Source organism: Trichoderma evansii (genome assembly GCF_050947405.1).
Source record: "Trichoderma evansii strain SZMC 28006 chromosome Unknown GGI43scaffold_13, whole genome shotgun sequence".
Lineage (NCBI taxonomy): Eukaryota > Fungi > Ascomycota > Sordariomycetes > Hypocreales > Hypocreaceae > Trichoderma > Trichoderma evansii.
This window is the reverse complement of record NW_028145193.1, coordinates 27646-46404: the sequence shown is the minus strand read 5'-3', so window position 1 is coordinate 46404 and position 18759 is coordinate 27646. Positions and strand designations below refer to the sequence as shown.

The window sequence follows — 18759 nt, the reverse complement described above, 5'->3', positions numbered from 1 at the left end:
GTTGCATTAGGCCAAATTTTATGTCTAGGTTTAAGGAATCGAATCATCAGCTCTTTACAACGAACGCTGTAATCTAGTTCCATGTACTGGTCTGGCTATTGCTCAAAAGGTTTGGAGAAGTACATAGGGTGAGTTCTATGCTTCGGCAGCTCCAATTCAAGTTAAAGCTGCAGCTTCTAGACATAATACCCTTGCAATAAAGGGCAATAGTCTCCCGTATGGTTGTGGAACTCATTTGAGAAGGGAGCTGGACAGTTGCGAAAGTTAGATAACTAATGTAGGCCAGTTATGACCGACCCACAACCGACATTATAATAGGATCGAGTTAATGAGGGGAGGGAAAGAACTATTTTAGCCCATCATGTTCATGGAAATATTTTACAATCTGAATTTTTTATATATAGTTCTGCATATAAGTATTGGACGCTGTCTGAGGAAGGAAGAGCTGCTTGACTGCAAGGGCTTGACTGACAGTGATCAAAAGGTGTTACGCATTACAACAATAGCACAAGACATTCTACGTCATCGTTAACTACTGTGCAACAGCCTTTTTCGCTTATTAATATGGATATCAAGTTTGAGGGCTGGGTTGGCCTTGACGCAACTGCCGCAAGCGGCCATATGGTCTGGAGACCATTTAAGCCTAAGCCGTGGGAAGAGACCGATATTGATATTAAGGTCACATATTCAAGTATCTGTGGAACCGATGCGCATATTTTACGCAACGGCTGGGTATATCATATCTCTATTTCCCTTTAAACTTACCATTTCTGTGCTTATACATCTTAGGGCTCTACGCAATATCCCATTTGTGTCGGCCACGAACTGGTGGGCATCGCCGTTCGGGTAGGCTCTCAGGTCAAGAATGGCATAACTTTGGGAGATCGTGTAGGAGTCGGTGCTCAAGCAGATGCTTGTCTTGGCCGAGATGGGCCTTGCGACTCGTGTTCCCGTGGACAGGAGAATTATTGTTCTCACGCAATCTACACCTATGCTGGCATTCACCGCAACGGCGCGCCTTCAATGGGAGGACATGCGCTTCATCACAGGGCGCCATCGCATTTTGTTTTCCGGATCCCCGATGGCTTAGACTCAGCATCGGCTGCATCTATGCTCTGTGCCGGAATTACGACTTATGCGCCCCTACGGCGCCACGGAGCCGGTCCAGGAGTACGCATTGGAGTGATTGGGCTTGGTGGGCTGGGACATTTTGCTGTTTTATGGGCTAGGGCTCTTAACGTCGACGAGATCGTTGTAATTTCGAGGAATCGCAGTAAAGAGCAGGATGCGCTGGCACTGGGGGCTAATTCGTACATTGCCACCGATGAGATGTCTTGGGCTGAACCTTACCAACGCTCATTCCATCTTCTCCTTTCAACTGTTTCTTCTTCTAAGGTCCGTTTTAGCGAATTTCACTTCCACTATTCGACGAGCTAATTCCCACTCAGATGCCCTTAACTGAATACTTATCACTTCTCAAGCCTGGTGGTAGTTTCATTCAGCTTGGTGCTCCCGAAGAATCTATACCACTTCCAATCTTTCCTTTGATGCAGAGTGGACTGAACTTATGCTCCTCCGGGATAGGATCACCAGTGGAGATACGAGAAATGTTGGACTTGGCAGTAGCGAAGAACGTCAAGCCCTGGATTGAAGAGCGGCCTATGAGTGAAGCAAATCAGGCGATGATCGATTTCGAAGCTGGGAAACCGAGGTTCCGTTATGTTCTTGTTAACGAAGAATGATTTTCATTGCTAATAAGTATTAACCTGATAGCTAGTTGTAGATTTACGCATTGCTGGTTTATGCTCAAGCTACCTGGTTACTTGCTTATTACAAATAGCATTATATTACTAAGCTAGCTGCATTTATTTCCTGCATTTGCGTATTACAATTACAATTAATTTCGTAGCACATATGGTGTCCTCTACTCTATTGCGAAATCAAATATGTAGGTATATATCGGCGCTAATGCTAATCCCGTTCATTTGTATGTGGATGTGGATAGACATATTTTACATTGCGCCTCTAGCACTTTAATATTTTGGGTCTCACTAGCTGCTCTATCTCCAAATTCTCTAACAGCCGCATCTACTACGCTCAATATAAAACGCGCCAACCTGAGCCTATACTCTGGCTTCTCCATTGCGTATAAACGCAACTCAAGCATCCTAGTTGTACATCGCAAAGCTTGTGTCATACCTTAACTCCGCCGAGTTAGTGCAGAACAGGTTAACATTGGTGCTAGCGATGCTCAAATAAACAAGCGTGAGTGCTAATGCAACCAGCTTATGCGCTAACACAGCCAACACCACCCTAGTCCTCCCCTGTAATGCCTTGTGGGTTCAAACGATCTGAGCACGATTGCCTCTAGTCACGGAAAGCCTATTTAAAGCCAAGCTGCGTTCTCAGCGGTCACAAAGGTTAAAGGTTGCGCATGCATCCGACGTCTATTGCAAGTAAAATCCCCCTCGAATCGAGTCACTTTTACTATTATCCAAGGGGCTCAATAGTCATCCGCCATTCCACGTACGAAGTGTCGTTTCCCCACCATTTGTGTAAATTGCTGAGGTTGCCCGAGATGGTCAACTCACTCCCATTCGGCGGTAGGAATGTATCTGTTCCTGGCTTTGGCGCTATGGGTTTGAATTCTGCCATGGGTTATGATCTTGATCTTAAACAAGCCGAGCCGGTCCTTTTGAAGGCAGTAGAGCTCGGCTGTACGTTCTGGGACACTGCAGTAAGAAATGTGCCAAGGAAGAGTTAATCGCCCAGAGTTAATTTGGACATAGGTTGCTTATAAGAATGGCGAAAATGAGAAGTTGCTCGGAGATTTTATTAAGAAGTATAATATCCGTGATAAGATCTTTGGTCAGTAGAATGGCCCTTATATCGTGGCGCCATATTGCTGATTATTTGTTGATGTATAGTGGCATCCAAGTGTGGATTTGATGTGTTTGGGCCCGAACGAAGGGTCACTAATTCGGAAGCTCATATTAAGGAGTACATTGACGGGACAATTGAAAGACTTGGTCTTGCTCCTGACCTTTATTATCTACACCGAATCGATCCTAGTTCGTGTCCATGGAACTCCTGTGGGTTTTCCCATAATGTATCTAACCAATATTCTAGATACTCCTCTTGAGGAATCAATCAGGGCACTAGATCAACTACGTCGCGACGGAAAACCCCGATATATCGGTTTATCTGAATGCTCTGCTGAGACATTGCGCAAGGCCGGATTAATTTCATTTAGCTTAGTGCTCCCAAAGAATCTATACCACTTTCAATCTTCCCTTTAATACAGAGTAAACTAAACCTATACTCCTCCGGGATAGGATCACCAGCGGAGATATAAGGAACATTAGATTTAAAATTAATAAAGAATATTAAGCCCTGGATTAAAAAACGGCTTATGAGTGAAGCAAATCAGGTAATAATTAATTTTGAAGCTGGGAAATCGAGGTTCTGTTATATTCTTCTTAATAAAGAATAATTTTCATTATTAATGTATTAACCTGATAGTAATTTGTAGATTTACGACTGGAAGTATATAATTATGGTTTATAAATAAGAAACAGAAGTGGTAATATAAATGATTGGATTGAAAATATCCCCGTTTGGCATTGCTGGTTCATGGAAGTAGGCAGTGGCTCTGTCCCGGTGAGGGCAATCTCGTAATACAGTAGTGTTTATGTCGAACGAGCACGGCTGCCGCGAGGAAGGTCGCAAACATCGTCTGTGAATCGACCTTCTGAACAAGGACCTGATTTCAATGATCGGATAGCCAATCTAGAAAGCATCATCCGACATCTTACGGATAAAGTAGACGTCGGGGCTGCATCGACAATTAACAACGTCGCTGGAATTAACTTTGACAGTGGCTCACCTGGGTCGTCACTGCTTATTTCTCAATTTGGATTCTTTATAAAGAAAAATTCTGCCAGTATCAGGGTGGTGGATATTCAGAAACAAAGTTTCTGAAGGAGATGATACCTCAGATGAACGGACAAATAAACAGGCCTCTGGTAATCAGGGTTCGCAACAAGAGCTAAGCGCAGCTTTATTATTATTAGATCAACCTAATTCGCCTGCATTGTATTGATCGCGTGTGGATTGACCAAGAGTGCATTCACCAAGATTATGAGGAGGACAAGAAGATTCTGGTACCAACAAGACATCCCCTATATCAACAAGCAACTTTAACAGTAGCCATTCTCGGACGACATATTGCGTCACTCGATGATGTTGAAGCAATTGAAGGTCTTTGGGAACCGTCTACTCGATGTGCACATTTACGCGATCGTATCTTCACGGATAAGTGGTTTAGACGCTTGGACTGCACAGGAAGAAATCAGCACAGATGTTCGTAAAACGATATATCTGATTGGGTGGGCTGATGACTTTGATACGTCTGGATCAGAATGGAAGAAGATGTCACAGTAAATATCAACGCTGTTCCCTAAGCAAACGATTCAAAGAGAGCTTGTCCTTGATGGACATGATAAAACATCAATGTTATTTTTTGGCGTCGGGTCTGAGAGTGTGATCCATAGCTCAATCACTCTATCCATGAGCGGATTAAAAGATAATTTTACTTTAAGCTTTCCAAATTGGATCAATTTTCGTGGTATGCTGACAATACTAACATGTAAGAAATCACAAATTGAGATGACGATATTAAGCTATAACCAAATAGGGACAAAGCTCCTGAAAGACTCATAACAGACTCTAAAACGCGATCTTCTCGTCCTTCGGAGCGGGATTACTCAGATCATAGCCATGTTTTAGCTGAGTGGCCATAAACTGATCATCATACAGTGGGTATGATCAGTGCCATTTCCTTGATCCGTGGGAAGCGAAACCACTTGACGTCAGATAGGCTAAGCACTTTAGCGAATATATCATGCTATGCTTATCATCTTGACGTCGCAGCACTTGTCAAGGAGCAGCTTCATAGCAGCTACTCCACATGCATCATGGCCGTAGCATTTGCTAATGGATATTTGAGCTTAAACTTCAAGAACCTTTTTGATAAGTCAACGCAGCCATTCCGATTCTCAGCAAACGACAAGTCTATCGACTCAATTTGCAGCGATTATCAAACTCTTAATACATTGAGCAGTAGATGCTTGAGTCTCGACAACCCATCCTTTGTCATCAATGACAAGCTTATGACACGAGGGGTGTTATGGGACATTGAGCCTTGCAGAGATCTTTTGCCACTAAGAGATGAAATTTGCACTTATATTATTATCTGCCGAACTTTGTCAAAGGAGATGTAACGCCATGCAGGCAATGAAATCCTGAAATTAGTCATAAAGCGGCTCTTCATGTCAGACAGAGAGCGATTAGTTGAGCTGATTGTTTCTCTTGCAGTTGGCTTGTTCAAATCTCCCCAAACATTTCACTCCACAATGGAACAACTACGGAATTAGTTCTTATGAGATGGCGATTGGCCCTCGCACGTTAAACTCGACAAAACTGGTCAAGCTTATCAGCCAGAAGATGCCTTACACTCGGAGTGTAAATCCCCCCATAGTGAGATGGCCATTCTACATGTCCCTGAAGGCTTTAAATTTGACAGCAATATCACCAAAGAGGATGCTGACTGCGACAAAGGGTTTGGCTGGTATGAAGCGGACGTGGATGATTCACTTATCCCTGATGAATGTGGACACTTGCCTTTGCTAAGATGGATTCTTTTAGGCATATACCATGGAATACCTCTTCCGGTGGGTTCGTTTGTGTCCAAAGACGGAAACATCAACGAGTACGCTATCTCTAAGCTCAATCCCAATAAGATAACTTCGGTATTCGTACCGTTGACCGAGCTCGATTATGAGTTTGGATATAATTTCGTAACTCAGCACAGCGCTAAGGCTGACTTTTGACCTATCTAAAGGTCAAATGTCAACATATTAAAGGAAGAAAAAGCACGGGCTTAAGCATGATTTACTATAATGAATATTAACGGATGGCTGATTGCAGATAAATTATTAAATATTCAAGGCCTAAGGCGTCTTTCAGGAATATGGTCGCCAGTTCTATAAGCAAATGGCTATTTGAAATGGGAGAATAAGATAAAATCTTGCAAGATAACTTTACTTAAAGATTTGTAAGTTTATATTTATATATATATTTAATATTATAATTGTGAAAGATTTATTTCTTTTATATTATTTTCTAGATTTTTATTAAATTATATAACAAATAAAATAATTTATCTTAGTATATATTAATTTAAATATTATTTATAAATATACTTATATAAATTCAAATAAATTATATAAAACTAATATAAAAAAAAATTATATGTAATTTTTAATTTAATAATTAAATAAATAAAATAATTTTTAAATATAATTTTAAAATTTAAATAAATTAATTATTAAAGTTTTTTAAAATTAAAATATTTAATTTAAGGAAAAATTATCTAGTACCCTATTTCTATTATCTAGTATTTTAAATATATAAGTAAAATTTTATATTTTAAAATAAAATATAAATAAGTAAATATAAAAATATATAAAATAAATTATATAAAAGTTAAAATTTAATAATTTTATAAAATAATTTTTTTAATTTTTTATATTTAATATTTATAATATAAAGTATAATTTATTAAAATTATTAATATAATTATAAAAGGTTTTTTTAAAAATATATTTTTAATATATTATAATATTTTATAAGTTATATATTTTAAATAAATTTTTTTATAATTTATTATTTAAATCTTTATTTAAAAGTTTTAAAAAGTAAATATTTATATATATAAAATTTTAATTATTAATTTTATATAAAATATATTTAAATTTTAAATATATTAATATTTATAATAAAAATGTTAATATATAAAATTAAAAAAAAATATTTTTTTAATTTTTTATTTAATATATATTTTTTAAATAATTTTTAAATTTATATTTATTATTTATTTTAAAATTTATTTTTAAATTTAAAATAATATTAATTTAATATAAAATATATTTTATATATAATATATAGTAAATAAAATAATTAAAAAAAAAAGTTTTTTTTTATTAATTTAATAAGAATATTTATTATTAAATTTTTTTAAGGTATTAAATAATAGAAATAAGATACTAAATAACTTTTCTTTTAATTTATTTAAAAATAATAAAATTTAAAATATAAATTTTATATTAATAATTTAAATATTATAATTAAATAATAATAAAAAATTTAATAAAAAAAATTTAATAAAAAAAATTATTTATAAATATATAAATTTTTAATAATTTATTTAAAAATAAATAAATAAAAATTATATAAAAAAAAATTTTTAGAAAATAATTTTTAAATATATAAAAACAAATTAAATATTAAATAATATATATACTATTAAACTTAATTATTTTTAAAAAAAACTTAAAAATACTTTTATAAAAATTATTAATTTTTATAAGAATATTAAAATTAATATTACTTATAATATAATAAAATAATCTTATAATAAAAAATAATTTTATAATTAATTATAATTTTTATATATAATTAATTAAAATATTTAATAAAAATAAATAAAATTTTATAATTATAAAAATTTTAAAAATTATAAAAATTATAATTATTAATTAAATTAAAATTATTATTTTTAATAAAGCTAGTTAAGTTATTATAAAATAATTAAAAAAAAAATAATAAAAAAATAATAAAAAAAGGTTTTTAATTAAATAAGAAAAATATAAAAGCTTTTAATAATATTAATAAAATTATTACTAATATAAATTATAAAAGTAAGTTTATTTTTTAAAAAGTTTTTAAATTATTAACTTATTTTAAAAGTTTAAAAGCTAGGTTATTATATATTAATAACTTTTATTTAAATAATTACTAGACTTATAAGTAATATTAAAATAAACTAGGAAAATATATAAAAAAAAAAAAATACTTATATTATTTAAAAATAATTAAAATAATAATTAAATAAAATAAATTTTTAATATTTAATAAACTAATTAAAATTTTAGAATAATTAATTAATTAATAAGTAATTTAATATATTAATAATATAATAATTATATTTAATTTATAATAAATTATTATAATTTTATAAAAATAATTTTAAAAAGTATAAAATATTTAAAATATTATAACTTTTATAATTATTATAATAATATTAATTATTAATATTATAATTTTAAATAAGTAAATTAAAAAAATTATAAAAATATTTTATTTTAATAAGTTTAATAAAAACTTAATAAAAATTAAAAAAAAAAAAATTTAATATTTATATTTATTTTAAATATTATTTCCTTGTTATTTTTATATTAAATAAAAAAATATAATAAATTTAATATATAAAAATTTAATTAAAAAAGGCTATAATAATTTAATTTAATATTATTTTTAAAAATTATAAAAATAAAAATCTTATAAAATAATAAGCTTAAATTATTAAAATTTTTAATAAATATAAAAATTTTAAAAATTACTTAAAAAAATATTTAAAATAATAAATAAAATTTAAAAATTAAAAATAAATTTTAAAATATTAAATAAATTAAATTTTATTTAAAATATATTATTATTATTTTTTAATTACTTATTAAAATATATTAAATAAAAAATAATAAAAAAAAGTTTATTATTAAAGCTTTAAAATAAAAAAAAAAAAATTATATAAAATTAAATAATTAAATATTAATTTTTAAAAATATATTAAATTAATTATAAAAATTAATAAAAAATAATATAAAAAAAAACTAAAATAAAAAATTAAAAAAATAAATAATAAATTAAAATTTTATTTAAAATAATAAATTAATTAAAATAAAAAACAGGAATATATTATATAATTTAATAATAAAACCCTAGTAAAAATAAATATTAATTTTATAAAAAATTAAAATTATAAAAAAAATAATAATAAATTTAAAAGAAATTATTATTTTTATAATAAACTAGAATATAAGAAAAAGAATTATTATATTAAATAAAATAAAAAATAAAATATTATATTAAAATACTTATTATTAAAAAATAAAATATAAATTAATATTATAATATATATTTTGTTAACAAGTAGGGAACGCACCTCTGAACTGGCTCACACTCCTACAAACTCATCCACGGAAACCCAGCTTGCCATACCGCTATTATGACCACAGAGCGAGAACACGTTACGGAATCATTTGATCTAGCTGATGCCGGCCTGTTCTCCTTGGAACAAGGCCGCGGCAGCAGCTAGGGGTCATTTTAACTAGAGAACGTGTGTTGTTTTTCCTATCTAACAAGAGAAATCTCATTCCCTTTATATCTGATTAATCCGGGCAAAGCCCGGATCAACTATCTTCCTTCTATTTCCCTTTCCACCCGGCAGGTGCGTTGCAAAGGTCTGTTAAAATATATATATATATAATTTTTAATTAAATTACTTGTTATAATAATAATTATAATATTTATAAAAATAATAAAAAAAAATCTAGCTATTATTTTAAAAAATTTAAAATAATAAAAAAATTTTAAAATATTAAAATTAATATATTAAGCTTTTAAAATAAAAAGAAAAAGTAATAAATTATAATAATAAAAAATTTAATAATAAAAATTTAAATAATTTAATTAATTAATTTAAAATATAAATTATAAATTTTAATATAAACTAGTAAAAATAAGTTTTATATAATTTAAATTTTAAATTAATTTATAAATATTATAAATTAAATAAATTATATTATACTTATAAATTAAACTTTAAAAAAAAGAAATTATATAAATATTATAATATTATAAAACTAGAATATTAATATAAAAATAAAGAAAATATATAATTTACTAATTATAATATTAATTATAATATTTATTATTTAAAAACAAGACTTATTATTAAAAAATAATTTTTTATAAAATAATATTTAAAAAAATTAAAATATTTAAATATTAATAATTATAAAAGTTTTAATTTTAATTTTATTAATAATTTTTAATATAAATATTATAAAAATATTAATATTTAATATTTATATTTAAATTATAATTATTAAATATATAATATTAATATAGCTTATATTATTTAAATAATTTAAATTATAAATATAAAAAGTATTTTATATATAAACTTAAAAACTTATAATATAATTATTTTAAAAAAATAAAAAAATTATATTATTTTAATAATAATAAAATTATTAAATAAAATAAGAAAATAAGTTTTTAAAAAAATAAATATTATTATTATAAATATTAAATATTTTTATATTATTATAATAGTTAAATATAAAATATCTAGGAAAAATTACTTTTAAAATTAATATATTTTAAATATTATAATATTTTATTTATAAATTAAAAAACCTAGACTATAATTATAAAAAATATATAACTTATAGTTTTATAAATTAAAAATATAATTATATAAAAATATTATATAAAAAAAATTTTAAAAAAAAAATAATAAAAATATAAGAAATAATTTTTTTTAATATAAATAATACTTTTAATTTATAAAAATATTAATTTTTTTAAAACTTATATTTTTATTAATTAATTATAATTTAATTTTATAAATAAAATTATATTATAATAATATAAATTTAATAATAATTACTTTAAAATAACTAGGAATTATATAATAATATATATTATAATATATATATATATAATAAATTTAAAAATTAATATAAATAAAAATATTTTAAAAATAATAAAAATATTAAAAAAAAATATAAAAGAATATATTTTTTATATTATTAAATATTATATTATAATATATATATATAAAAATATAAATTCTAGAAAATTAATAATAAATTATAAAAAAATAATATAATTTTAAAACTTATTAAATTAAAATAACAGGTTTTAAAATTATTATTAAAAAATATTATTATATAATATAAAAAAAAATAAAAAATTTAAAATATAAATAATATAATAAATATAAAATATATATATAATATAAAAATTATTTAAATTAAATTATTATTAATTTAATAAAAAAATTTTAAAATAAAAAATTTATAATAATAAAAAAATTAAATAATTAACTAATTAAAATTTATATAAATAATAATTTAAATTATAATTTTATTATTAATTAATTAGTAATTAAACTTTAGTTATTATATAAAATTAAAATTAAATTATTACTTATATTTAATATTATTAATTTAAATATTAAATTTAAAATTAATAAAAAAACTAAGTATTTTTTAATATTTATTATAAAATAAATAAAAATTATTTAATTTAATATTATATTATTTAATAATAATAATATTTTATTTAAATATTTAATTAAAAATAAAATTTTAAATAAAAAACTAAAATTTTATTTAAATTATAATTATTTTTTTAAAAAAAATAAAGAAAATAAAAATATATTTATAAACTTAGAAAAATTAATATAATTAAAAAATAAATAAAATAATATAAAAAATATAAAAGTAAAAAAATAAATTAAATTTAATTTAAAAAAATAACTAATATTATTATAATATAATTATAAGTAAATAAAATTAAAAAAAATATATATTAATTAAAAAATATATATTAATTAAATAATTATATAAATTAAAAATAAATTATAAGTTTTAAATAAAATATTATTAAAAATAAAAAAAATTAAAAAAATTAAAAAATTTAAGTTTTTTTTAAAAAAACTTTATAATAATATTAAAAATATTAAAAATTATTAAATTTTATATTAAAAATATATTATAACTTGACTCTTATAGTTATAATAACAGGCCTACAAGGTAAAATATCCCAGATTAACTATAGGCTAATTAACTAATTATAAGCACTAGCTAGTATAAGAAAAAAAAACTAGGAAAACTAGCTTTCCTTATAATCTAGGAAAACTAAAAAAGCTAGCTTTTTATAATAATTTAAAATATTTAATTAAATATATAAGTTTAATTTTTTACACTTATTAAAATAACTTAAATAACTAGTTATTAATATATTAATTATAATATAATTAAAATATAATTTACTAAGTTTTATTAACTTTAATAATAATTAATTATTATTACTTATTACTATTACTTATAAATTTTTTAACTTATTTACTAATATAAACCTAGACTTTAAGTTTATTTTTTAAAATTTTTTTATATTACTAATCTTATTTAAAAATTTAATAATTAAGTTATTATATATTAATAACTTTTATTTAAATAATTATTAAATTTACAAGTAATATTAAAAAATATATTTAATTATAAAATAAATAATAATATTAATAAAAAACTTATAAAACTATTATAAGTAAAAGTTAATATTATAACTTAACTAGTAAATATAAAAAAATTAATATAATAAATAAAACTTTAATATACTACAAATTAGTAAGCTATTAATAATTTATAGTAGTAATAAAGCGCAGTTTAAATTACTATTACTTAATAAGCTTAAATAATTATAAATCTTTAAAAGCAGCTTTAAGGGATACAGGGTAATATAATAATACTTACACTAGTAGTAATTATTATTACTTTAATTATTAATATTATTTTATAATAATAAGATTTAAAAAAAATATTTAAATTAAAAATACTTGTATTATTTAATAAAAATTTAAAAAAAATTTAAATTTATTTTATAAATATAAAAAATTATTTTAATTACTTTAAGATTATAATAAATATAAATAAATTTAAAGTTTATATAATAAAAAGAAAATTTATTAATATTATAAAAAGCTAGTATAAACTATATTTACAGGATTTAAAAAATAATAATATAATAATATAAAAAAAAAAATAATAACTTTTTTTATAAGTTATATTAAATTTAAAAATTAATTAAAAGCTTTATTTAAAAAAAAAAATAAGAAATAAAAAGTTAAAATAATATTTTTTAATATTAAATAAGAAGAAAAATTATACTTTAAATATATAATTAAATTTATATATTTAAGTATTAAAACAAATTATAATAATATAATTAAATATATATTATACTACACTAGTTTAAAATTAAAAATTAAAGATATTTTATTTTTAAAAAACCCCCTGGAAATATTTAAAGTATTATAAAAAAAATCTATTAAAATTAATAAATAATAATATAAATAATAATAGGAATAAAAAGTTAAAAAAATAAGAAATTATATAAAAATATACTTATAAGCTAATAATAATAAAAAATATAAATATATTACTAATAATAATAATAAAAAACTAAAAAAAATAAACTTAAATTTTATTAATTATTAAAATAAGAATTTTAAAAGAAAATTTAAAAAAAAATTTAATAGTAAATATAATTATTATAATAAGCCAGGTTATAAAAAAAAAAACTATTATATTAAAAAAAATAAGAAAAAAAGAACTACTTTTAAATAATTTACTTAATTAAAAAAAGCTTAAGTTAATATTATATATAAAAATACTTATATAAATTTAAATTAAATAGCTTATTATAATAATAATTATATTATTTATAAAAATAATAAAAAAAAATTAAAATATTATTTTAAAAAATTTTAAATAATTAAAATACTTAAGAAAATAAAAGTTAATATAATAAAATTTTAAAAAAAATTTTATAATTATTATATTTTTAATAATTATTATAAGTATAGTATTTATAATTTAAAAAGTATTAAATATAAATACTTAAAATACCTGGAATATAAATTAATAAATTTAAAATATAAATATAAAGTTAAATAATAATATAATATAAATACTATAGTAGAACTTTTTAAAGAAAAAAAAATAAAAATTAAAGCTTATTTTAAATTACTTAAATATTTAAAATATAAATATATAAAACTTAACTTAAATTATAAATTAAAATAATAAATAAATAGATTAGCTTTAAAAAAACTAGCTAATAAGAAAAATAATAAATATTAAAAAATATTAAAATACTTACTATATAACTTTATTAATATTTATTATAAATATCCTAAATATACTTATTATAAATATAAGACTTATAAATATAATTATAAAATTAAAACTAGAAAAGAAAAAATCTTTAAATTTTTTAGCCTTAAAATAAAATAAGAATATATTATAAAAGAATAATTCCTTATTAAATAATACTTAAGGAAAGTAATAAAAATATTTAATAATAATATTAATAATTATAAAAGCCTTAGCTTAAGTTTAATTAAAAGATTTTAATATAAATATTATTAAAATAATAATATATAATATATATATTTAAATTATAATTATTAATATATAAAATACTATTATAGCTTTTATTATTTAAATTAATTTAAATATAAATATAAAAGATACTATTATTATAGTTTTAAATAATAAATTTATAACTGCTTTTAAAAAAATATAAAATAATAAAATATATTAAACTATTACTTTTATAATAATAAGATAATAAAATAAGAATTTTAAATTAAACCTTATAAAACTTATAATACTTTTAAAATATTTAAAAAAATAATAAGTGTAATTTATAAAAGTTAAAATAATTTTAGAATATATAAATATAAATTTTATAAAAAAAAATATATTATATACTTATATAAAAATTAAAATTACTAGTTAATATAATATAAATATTACTTTTATAAATTATATAAAATATATTATAAATATATAAAATATAATTTTTACAGATTTTATAATTTAAAATATAATTATATTAAAAAAATATAAAAAAAAGTATATATAATATATTTTAAATAATAACTTATATAAAATATTAATTTTAATAAAACTTAAGAAAAAATTATAATAAAATAAATTTTATAAAAAACTTTAATTAATAAAATTACTAGCTGTTTTAATAAGAATTATAGAAATTTAAATTAAAAAAAATATAAAAAAATATATTATTAAATATATATTTTTAATAAATTTAAAAACTAGTATAATATATTATATAAATAATATTATAAGAAAAAAGTAAAAAATTATAAAAAAATATATTTTATAAATTATAAAATTTATTATTATAAGATTTATAAAAAAAAAAAAAATTAATTTTATTATATTATTACTAGATTAACTTAACAGGGTTATAATTTTAATACTTATATAAGTAAAAAATTAAAAAATATAATTTTAATTAAAGCTTATTACTAGATAATTTAAAACTAGAATTAGTACTTAAAATATAAATAATATATAAAATATTAAAAATAATTATAATAAAAAAACTACTTAAATAAAATTATTATTAATATAATTTAAATAATAAAAAGTAAGAAATTTTTTTTTATAAAATAATTATATAATAAATTAGTTAAGATTTATATAAATAACAGTATAGATTATAATTTTATTACTAATAGCCTAGTAATTAAACTCTAGTTATTATATTTTACTAAAATAAACCTAATACTTATTTCTAGTATTATTAATTTAAATATTAAAATTAAAATTAATATAAAAATTAATTACTTTCTTATACTTATTATTAAATATATTAAAAATATTAAATTTAATATTATAATATTTAATAATTATAATATTATATTTAAAAACTATTAGCTTTATTAACATAATTTATTAATTAATTAAAAAATAAAAAAATAAAATTTTATTAAAATTATAATTATATTTTAAAAAGAGTAAAAAAAATAAAGCTATACTTTTAAGCTTAAAAGTTTTTATATAAAATAAAAAAAAAAAAAAAAAATTTAAAAAAAAAATTAAATTTAATTTAAAAAAATTACTTATACTATTATAATATAATTATAAGTAAATTAAATTAAAAAAAGTATATATTAATAAAGTTATTATATAAGTAAAAAATAAATTATAAGTTTTAAATAAAATATTATTAAAAGTAAAAAAAAAAAAAAAAAAAAAAATTAAATAATATTTTATTTAAAATATTAAAATAATATAAAAAATACTAGAAATTATTTAATTTAATATTAAAAATAATATAACTATTTTACTTATAATAAAATTATTATATTAATTTTATAAATAAAAAAATAATAAAATTTTTTTAATTTATAATTTTAATAAAATAAAGCTTAAAATTTTAAAAAAATAAATATAAAAATAATTAAAAAAAAATATATTAAATTATTTACCTTATAAATTAAATATCTTATTATATTTATATTAAAAAAAAATAAAAAATTATAACTAGTTATTAATTATTAATAATTAAATAAAATTATTATTAAAAATTAAATTTTATTATTACTTATTATAAAAATTTAAAACTATTTAATTAATATAAAATAATTTATTACTTTAAACTTTAAAAAAGTATATAACTTAATTTATATTTAAAAAAAAAATAAATAAAAAATAATATTTAAAATATATTATAAATTATTTAAATATTTAATAATATTATTTAAATTAATTAATATACTAGTAATATTTTAATAAATAATTAATTATATTTTAAGAATATTTATAAATAACTTTATAATTATATACTTAAATAATATTTTAATATTTTTTAAAATTTTTAAAAAAAACTAAGAATATATTTATAAAATATTATAAATATTAAAAGATATTAACTTATTAATAAAATTAAATAAATATAGCTTTCATATATAAAAAGTTAAGTTTTTTAAATATTTAATATTACTAAAATAAATTTAAATAAACTCTAATAAACTTATTATAATTTAAAATTAAAAATTATTAAAAATAAGGAAAAAAATATAAAGCTTTTTAAAATTAGTAAACTATTATTAAAAATTTATTAAAAATTATAATAAAATTATTAAATTACTTATAAATACTATTTACTTAAAAGAAAATAAAAAAAATATTTTAAAAATTTAAAAATATTTTTTTAAATAAACTTATACTTATAATATATAATTTAAATAAATTATTAAAAATTAAAATAAATACTTTAAATTTTATAATTAAAAAATATTAATATAATAGAATTAAAAATAAAAAACTTTACTTAATAGTTTTTTTTTTAAAAAAACTATATAAGCCTAAGTTAAAATACCTTATTTATAATAAGAAATTTATAATAATTATTAAAATATTTAAAAAATAATAATATTATTACTTAAAAAATACTTATAAAATTAAAGTTTATATTAATTATTATAATATTACTTACTTTATTATAATTTAAAAACTTTTTTTATAAATCTTCAGTAGCCTATCGACTGATTATAGTAAATAGTGGAGGGATTTCTATCAATACCCGTAGTCCAATTTTTCGAGGGAATCGGCTGCTTAATGTCGTCGTAGCCTCCGCGCAGCTGCCTGTTTAAAACCTTTGCTGGCAGAATGAAGACTTTATCCCTGGGAGCTGGCGAGGCACTCTATTCCATAATTCAGCAGCAGCAGAAGCCCGGATTGATGTTTTGATGCGCGCTGTTGATGATATGTTTGACCGACCCCAGGCGACCACCGCACACACTTCTTACCAATCGCGTGTTGGCTCATAGGTTATTGAAATGATAATACATTTCGAAATCCCCTGCTATGTGTCATGCCCCCAAGCACATAGCGGAAGTATAAATCGAGGTGGAAGTAATTCGTGTGCTGTATATTTCGAGCTGCTGAGATGGGGCTACATTATTGCCGGGAAATGTATAACTTGCGGCTATATAAAAACAAGTGTCTATTTTAATAGACGCTCAGACGCAAGTTTGATTGAGAGTCAGCTATTCTGTCTAAGTGATGATGTTGACATCTGAAGAGGTGGAGGGATTGGTTATTGGAAGGAAGTTGACTTAGTATTGCACACTATCACAATAGGCTTTGTAAAATGATCGAACGCCCTTCAAAGGATGTTAATATATTGTAAAACATCATAAGGATTTTGTCAAAGACATCACAGCCAATTATAATCATATTATTAGGAATTTAACTACGATTTGTTCTACAAGCACGTGCTTATAAATTATTTATCTAAGCCTAAGGAAGAAAATAAAAAGTAAACTCGGGGCCAACGTTGGACTTACGTATTTAGGTGAGCTTCTCTTTTTTCTTAACTAGAAAAATCCAATTTGTGTCTATAGAGACAAGGGCACAAAAGTAGGCATATTCATGCATAAATTTATCAAGCAGGACACAGTACTATACTGTTGTACTTATTCACAGGCATTGACCTTGGAAACCAGGTGTTTCAATTGTCTATTTCGTAAACTAAATTAAAGGTGAAGACAATTTCAAATGTAAAAATAAAGCATTGCAGGTACTGAAAGGCGGTCCCTCATCGTTTATCCCGATTATTTGGGCAGCCTAGATGATTTGAGTGGTCTATACCAACGTCCTATGATTCAACACCTCGTATATTCCAGCCTGCCGGCCCATTTCTCATACGATGAGCCTGTATTCTATTGAAGATTCTAACCGCATCGAATTAGATAATACTGAATCCGCTATGGTGATGTTGTCACTTACACGCTTAGTCTTGCAAGCCTACTGCATTCGCAGTAAATCCGAAATTTTTGAGGCAGGCGCTAAGGACAACGTTATAGCCGTGAGAACCAGCAAGGGGATCGCCACAGTTATTCTTGGTATAGGCCGTGAGCTCTCCACCAATAGTATCGATCTTATTAACCCTCATGGAGGGCCATCCGGGGGAGGTGTGGCACAAGTTTCACCATAGACAGTGATGGCCTTGAACTGGTCCTGACAATTGCCATCATGAAAGAGGTCGACACCGACGCTTCCCGCCTGAGCACTTGCAAATAAGGTGGTTACAGTCGCGATAAAGAGAGTGAGCTTCATATTAATGTAGAAATGCTTAAAATATTAGAATTCTGATGTGTTTAGTGAGAAGTAGATGATTCTGGGCGGGGGGGGGGGGGGGGGGGGGGGGGGGGGGGGGGGGGGGGGGGGGGGGGGGGGGGGGGCG

General features: G+C 22.1%; 3 protein-coding genes across 3 annotated transcripts; 2 read left to right on the top strand and 1 right to left on the bottom strand.

The window, feature by feature from the left end:
* Positions 1-364: 364 nt before the first annotated feature.
* Positions 365-1873, top strand: GGI43DRAFT_428159 (NAD(P)-dependent alcohol dehydrogenase). Its single transcript, XM_083208916.1, has 3 exons — positions 365-732; positions 790-1395; positions 1449-1873. The coding sequence occupies exons 1-3, from the start codon at positions 565-567 to the stop codon at positions 1740-1742; spliced, it is 1068 nt and encodes a 355-aa protein (XP_083059381.1). The 5' UTR covers positions 365-564; the 3' UTR covers positions 1743-1873.
* A 512-nt stretch (positions 1874-2385) lies between these two features.
* GGI43DRAFT_407688 (NADP-dependent oxidoreductase domain-containing protein) lies at positions 2386-3392 on the top strand. Its single transcript, XM_083206264.1, has 4 exons — positions 2386-2737; positions 2790-2868; positions 2928-3071; positions 3130-3392. The coding sequence occupies exons 1-4, from the start codon at positions 2435-2437 to the stop codon at positions 3297-3299; spliced, it is 696 nt and encodes a 231-aa protein (XP_083059380.1). The 5' UTR covers positions 2386-2434; the 3' UTR covers positions 3300-3392.
* Positions 3393-18007: 14615 nt separating this feature from the next.
* Positions 18008-18695, bottom strand: GGI43DRAFT_407687 (uncharacterized protein). The gene is made up of 2 exons (XM_083206263.1): positions 18303-18695; positions 18008-18247 (listed from the first exon to the last, which is right to left on the bottom strand). Exon 1 carries the CDS (start codon positions 18630-18632, stop codon positions 18465-18467), a length of 168 nt encoding a protein of 55 aa, XP_083059379.1. The 5' UTR covers positions 18633-18695; the 3' UTR covers positions 18008-18247; positions 18303-18464.
* Positions 18696-18759: the final 64 nt, after the last annotated feature.

Excerpts from the sequence above, each read along its gene's own strand:
- GGI43DRAFT_428159 (XM_083208916.1), top strand. The coding sequence starts at position 565 with ATGGATATCAAGTTTGAGGGCTGGGTTGGCCTTGACGCAACTGCCGCA. Across the intron at positions 733-789 it reads ATATTTTACGCAACGGCTGG|GGCTCTACGCAATATCCCAT; the intron begins GTATATCATATC and ends TATACATCTTAG. Across the intron at positions 1,396-1,448 it reads CAACTGTTTCTTCTTCTAAG|ATGCCCTTAACTGAATACTT; the intron begins GTCCGTTTTAGC and ends ATTCCCACTCAG.
- GGI43DRAFT_407688 (XM_083206264.1), top strand. The coding sequence starts at position 2,435 with ATGCATCCGACGTCTATTGCAAGTAAAATCCCCCTCGAATCGAGTCAC. Across the intron at positions 2,869-2,927 it reads TATCCGTGATAAGATCTTTG|TGGCATCCAAGTGTGGATTT; the intron begins GTCAGTAGAATG and ends GTTGATGTATAG. Across the intron at positions 3,072-3,129 it reads TCTACACCGAATCGATCCTA|ATACTCCTCTTGAGGAATCA; the intron begins GTTCGTGTCCAT and ends CCAATATTCTAG.
- GGI43DRAFT_407687 (XM_083206263.1), bottom strand. The coding sequence starts at position 18,632 with ATGAAGCTCACTCTCTTTATCGCGACTGTAACCACCTTATTTGCAAGT.